The following is a 5,909-nucleotide window of genomic DNA, read 5'->3' as shown; positions in this document are numbered from 1 at the left end:
AGAATATGGACAGGCCATCTATGTTGTTTCTCATTTTTATAAACAGAAGCAATGGAAAGAGCAAGAGGCAAGAAGTGGACGAGTGCGGTACAGTGACTCTCCCCGGGTTGCAAGAAATTTGTCTGGCCTGGTTATATTCGGGGTGAACAGTTGTGATAGGAACAATGCCCTATAGCCCCATGAATTTGCCCACTCCCAGTGTCGCTAGGCTCTGTCGCAGCTGTCAGGAACAGGTACAGTACCCTAGCTCCAGATGAACGCCGACAGACACAGATGGGATTAAGACTGAGTACCTGCTGAGAGGCTTTGACCACATGAATACCAGCGGCCAGGATAGCGCGACCGCGGTGCAGATGCTCTATTGAATGTTTTCGGTCCTAAGAGTTCTGCTGCTTTCTATTGTTTGCTGATTGCATCCTGCTACGCCTAACGCCTCTACGCTTTAGTTTTAGTGGTTCAATTCGTTATGAGAACTTTTATCATTATAATCCACCTTTATATGAGCCAGAGGATGAAACAATATATGAGTGGGCACTTGTGATAAACGCTTCCAAAGAAATTGTGATAAACGCTTGGAATTCTTTCCCAGATGTGCAGCCCTTCACAGACACGCCAACATGGAGGAAGCCACATTGCAAATTCGCACTAGCAGCCCACTCAAATTTCCGGCTTCCGATGTGAAAATAACTGCATGTGGGCGACTTCTCACACAACTACTAGAGGCTTCTAACTAACAGTTCGACTTCGCCTAGACTCCACTCAGACAAATTGGACCACGCCACATTACAGACAGCCGTGCCCAAGCTCCTGCTTCTTCCGCAACCTACGCGCCCTGTCCACAATCCGACCAGGCAGCGGCGCGCGCCAACACAAAAGGTCAATGTCGATGTCGGAATCATGGCTGATGTAGCTCCCCAGGGTGCGGTCGTTCTCCAGCGGCTTCCCGGCAATGAAGAGGTGCTGCTGCGACGGGGGAATGCCCTCTTTCTTGTGAATCATGGCCTTGAAATCCTCAATCGTGATGTTATTCCCAACCGCTGAAAGGAAAATGGTGTTGCCAGTCCGCGTCTTGATGCGGATCACTCTACCCCCTCTCAGGCGCATGACAAGGTGAAGCGTGCTGAAAGTCTGAATGCCATAGCCCGCCAGGGTGCAGCCATCCTCGAGCTCCTTGCCGGCAAAGATGAGGCGCTGCGTAGACAAAGGAATGCCCTCCAGACCATAAATCATCGCCTTGACATCCTCAATCTTGTCTGAACTCAAAACCGCAAAATTAATGGTCTTGCCGGTCAGCGTCTTGACATAGATATGGAGCCAAGGGACAAGCTCGAGAGTGCATGAATTCTCAATTTTGTAATATGCAAGGGTGCGGCCATCCTCCAGCTCCTTGCCGGCAAAGATGAGGCGCTGCTCATACCAAGGCATTACACCCTGACCGTGAATCATCACCTTGACATGCTTGATGGTATCTGAACTCCAAACAGCAATATCAATGATCTTGCCAGTCAGCGTCTTGACAGATATACGAAGGCGAGGGTCAAGTTCTAGTGTGCTCAAATTCTTAAAGTTGTAATCTGCCAGCGTGCGCTCATACACCAACCTCTTCCCAGCAAAGATGAGACGAAAGCAGTCTAGGCTGTGATCAACATCACGGATTCTGCCCTCAACATCCCTGATCGTACTTGAACTCTTGACCTTAAGAGTGTAAGTCCTGCTATTTGTGGTCTTGACAAAGATTTGCATCTGTTGAACAAGCATACAAAACATGAGCTGTTATTAGACCAAGAGTTTCCGTTAAAGCCACCGAACAGAAATTCCGTGAGATGGTAGAACCAAGAAACAATATCCACTCATCAGTCACAACAAATTAACAGATTTTATGGGGATAACAATTCCAGTTGCCTGGGTAAGACATCTAGTTCAGATCAGAACAACTAGGGACGTTTACACTATACATGGACTAAGAATGAATGATCAACATGAATATTTAGACTATCTTTGTTTGTCCTGTTATACTTTAATATACAATTAAAACAATTCAAAGAATCAGTACCATCAGGAAGAAGTTGACTTTTCTACCCTGGCCTGAAGTGCAGTGTTTGTCCACTTAATCCCCAAGGTAATTTTTTTGGGCCCACTTTACTCCTACGGATCTGTACGTGATCACTGTACCCCTCAAACTGGTATTTGCCAGTGCCATGCGTATCAGTACCCACGCAGAGGAAGAAGTGGATAATTCAGAGAGGTGCAAGAGAATGACAGAGGAACAAGATGACTCGTCAGGATTTTCTGTGATTAATAATGTTCAAATGTGATGCGACGTGACAAAACCAGGCAACTGGATGAGGTATTCATACTTAGATGGAGTAAATGGACTACAAGAATACTTTGGTGGGTCAAGCGAGCAAACCAAACAGTTGAAGATATTAAAAAGGACATTTTCCACATAAGTATTATCCAATACTTTCTAGATGCTATCCACATCATGAGTTTGATGCTACTAGTATCATCAATGACTGTATTATCATTTAGAATATCTTGTAACATATAAGCATTAACAACAACGTAATTATGATGTAAAATATCGTCTCGTAATACATTACTGTCCAGCATAAAACGTCAATGATTTATAAAGTTTCTTGGATCAGTCATTTGTCCAGAAACAAGATAGTACAAGGCAACGCTAAGTGCTGAATAGGTACAAGAACATTTTGAGGTGATATAATCACACAAGGCATATATCATTGTGCAGAAAAGAAAAAACTCAGATAGCAGATACGGAACAAGAAGGCATAGATCTACTCAGTTCTAGACAAGGCACTACAAGATTGTTTAGCAGGAGATTAACCAGTGAAATTCACTAGAACTTGAGGAGATTAGCAACAAGAATGTAGATCTGGCATGCACAGTGTAAAGATGGAGTTGGGGTGGGAAATGTTGAGTGAAGGGAGACTCACTGTGCGACGTCCAAAACACTGTCTGCCGGACCTGCATCGCCAAATAGAAGATATATGCATCCCAATGATATCCCTCCTGCGCCTTTTACTAGTCTCCTGTTACAGTACATATTCATTAGCACTCTCCAGAAGAGCATTATGATGGTCCTATATAGATACCAGATACAAGAATCGTATAAAGCAAACCTAATATATTCACTTTATTCTCGGTCTGTGTTTCCAATAACACACAGCAGCACAGCTGATGCATGCATCCAACAAAGAGTCTGGATGCTCATGTACTTTCAGCACAAAATTACAGTGGCACATATAAGAATACAATTATTGGACTATAAAGAAAAATAGTCTATTCAACTATATAGTATATTATAAAAATAGCACATGGTCAGTTGACCATCACATAGCATTAGGCGAAACAACCAAGCTGCCAAAAGTGAATTTAGAAAAAATAGTTTTTTTCAATGTTCTTTTACACAGTTTTTTTAATGTTAAAATCTATCAGGCAGATTTACATAGTAAACAAAATACTGTCCATTGATTATATGTGGCAAAGCATGGTCACGACACAAATAGCATTCAAAGGATACTATACTTGGAAATGACGTACTTACATTTGACAGGGAAGAGGCGCACTTGCGCTTCAGACTCGTGGTCTCAGGTTGGCGATTTTTGAGTTTTTGGATTTCGTCATCTTTCTCCTTAACCAAGGAGCGCGTCTCCTTTAGCTTCTCCTCTAGAATCATTAACTTGTTTCCATAATCAACAACTTCTGCTCCCATCGTGCGATTCTCCTTTACTAGCTTTTGCGCAGTAGCTTGTGCTGCCGCCACTTCCTTGTTCTTCAGAAGGATGGCGTGGTCCAGCAGCTCCTGCTCCTTTATCTGGAACTGGCTCCAAACAAAATCCTTTACAGCACGTAATCCAATATTTTCCGCACGGAGTTTTTCAATACTTTCATTTTTCTCCTTCAGCAAGGAATCCATTTCACGTAGCTTCTGTTGAGCCACGAGAGATTCTGCTTGGAGTCTGCCAATCTCATTGTCCTTGTTTTGGGTTGCGACCTGCAGCGCCTGTACGTTCTGCTGAAGCTTCTTCGCTTCTTCAGTAGCTTGTGCTGCCTCTAGTTTCTTGTTCTCAAAGAGCGTGCTGTCCTTTTCCATTGTCTTCAACTGGTTCAAAAGAACAACTTTTACTGAATAAATATCCTTATCGCTCTTTGACATCAGGGTCTCAAAAGCTCCCTTTAGTTTTCTAAGGTTTGCCCTCAACGCTTTTACACTGTGCTCATGATCCCCAGCGTCTTCACCAAGCTCTAGACGATCTTGAACTTCCTTCAGTTTCGATTAACATTAAGAGAACCAACCAACCAGAGATGCAAAAATGGAATTAGGAAAGTCAATGAGATGCACAAGCTGGGCTGCAAGCTTTTGGGCAATGCATCTGATATCTCGGTAACTACATTACCTTAGAGTCAGTGCTTGGTAGGGCAAGAAGACCTCTACAAGCTCTGACATCCTCCAGATCACCCTCTTGGGCTTCTACATTGTCGCGCGCAAGGCAGCAATATTATCAGTACCAATATAAATTCCTTTCTGAAAGTGGAAGGTAGAGAACTCTAGCATACAAAATTACAAATTCAAATGCGACATGAAGGTAAAATTTGCGCAAAGTAACATATCCACAACGCGCAAAATGCAAAAGGCAGTCGACATAAAGACAAACATAAGAAAACAATAAGATTGTAGCTGCAGCTTCGTCAGTAGATTCTTTTTATTAGGGAAGCTTCGTCAACTAGATTATTTCTTCCCAGCTTCACAGCCCTAGGTGAACCTTTATTCTGGAGCCACACAATAGCAAGGGCCTCCCTGATGTTTAGCATGTACTCCCTCCGTTCGGAATTACTCGTCCAAAAAATGAATGTATCTACATGTATTTTAGTTGTAGATACATCCATTTTTATCCATTTTTGTGACAAGTAATTCCAAACGGAGGGAGTATATGCAGCGGCAGATCTTGGCCACTGTCATTTCTACAAGATGCTCTCCAAAGCATGCTTCTATCTAATTGGGGGGTGGGGGGCAACTTTGTTTGCTGCGACAGATCTGTACAGATTCGAGGATGTTGCGAGTCTGCAACGCCGGGTGAAGTAGATTGACGACGTGTTGCCAAATCTTCAGGGAACCTCGCGACGCAGGACGGTGTGGTTAACTGACTCGATTGCAGCGCGTATCTCACACCCCCGACATTATCAATCCAGCAGAGCCACAAGACCCACATAGCGCCGCTCTGCCGGAATCAAATTAACGCGAAATGTGGGGAACGAGTAGGAGGGCAAGGTAGGTGGTGTCTTCTTACCGGCGAGCGTGGCCTTGTCCACTGGAAGTATCACCCTGCAGGCTTCCTCCCCCTCACCCCTCGCCGCCTCCAGATGCGCGCGGTCGGCGGCCAGCGCCTCCACCTGCGCCTCGACCCGATCGTAGAAGCGCAGCCATTCCGCCCTCCCGTCCTCCCCGCGGAGGTCCAATGCCGAAGAGGCCAGCGCAGCGCCGGCCCCGCTCATGGATTCCAGTCGGGCTGTCGGAGATTAGGAGACGAGACGACGGAGAGATTACTTCACTTTTTCATCCCTTGCTCTCACCGTGGAGTATTTCGCTACAAGTCGAAGTTCAGATTTTTTTTCTGTTTTTTTAAGGGAAAGTTTACTTTATCGGAAAGACTAATGCTCACGCGTGTGCGCCTCTGGCAACTCGCCCACACGCATGGATCCTCGTCCAACCAATTCTGCACGAATCTTGGCGCATTCTAGCAGTTTTTGTGTGCCACATAGGACTGGGCGGTGGATGGGCATTCATCCGGTCGCCCACACGTCCTTTTTCACCACACGGGGGCTGGTGTGTGGGCGTTTAGCAATTCGCCCAAACACCAGTTTTCATGCACGCAGAAGGGCTGGTG

General features: G+C 45.1%; 1 protein-coding gene across 1 annotated transcript; it reads right to left on the bottom strand.

The window, feature by feature from the left end:
- Positions 1–559: 559 nt before the first annotated feature.
- Positions 560–5,618, bottom strand: LOC123113274 (uncharacterized). Its single transcript, XM_044534474.1, has 5 exons — positions 5,313–5,618; positions 4,422–4,495; positions 3,569–4,288; positions 2,958–3,053; positions 560–1,743 (listed from the first exon to the last, which is right to left on the bottom strand). The coding sequence occupies exons 1-5, from the start codon at positions 5,515–5,517 to the stop codon at positions 784–786; spliced, it is 2,055 nt and encodes a 684-aa protein (XP_044390409.1). The 5' UTR covers positions 5,518–5,618; the 3' UTR covers positions 560–783.
- Between the last annotated feature and the right edge of the window lie 291 nt (positions 5,619–5,909).

Source organism: Triticum aestivum, chromosome 5B, assembly GCF_018294505.1.
Source record: "Triticum aestivum cultivar Chinese Spring chromosome 5B, IWGSC CS RefSeq v2.1, whole genome shotgun sequence".
Taxonomy (NCBI): Eukaryota; Viridiplantae; Streptophyta; class Magnoliopsida; order Poales; family Poaceae; genus Triticum; species Triticum aestivum.
This window is presented reverse-complemented; position numbering and strand designations above follow the sequence as displayed.

Coding starts and splice junctions, on each gene's coding strand:
- LOC123113274 (XM_044534474.1), bottom strand. CDS start 5,517: ATGAGCGGGGCCGGCGCTGCGCTGGCCTCTTCGGCATTGGACCTCCGC. Junction 3,054..3,568: donor GCGCCTCTTCCCTGTCAAAT/GTAAGTACGTCA, acceptor GTACTGTAACAG/GAGACTAGTAAAAGGCGCAG. Junction 1,744..2,957: donor AGTGTTTTGGACGTCGCACA/GTGAGTCTCCCT, acceptor CTTGTTCAACAG/ATGCAAATCTTTGTCAAGAC.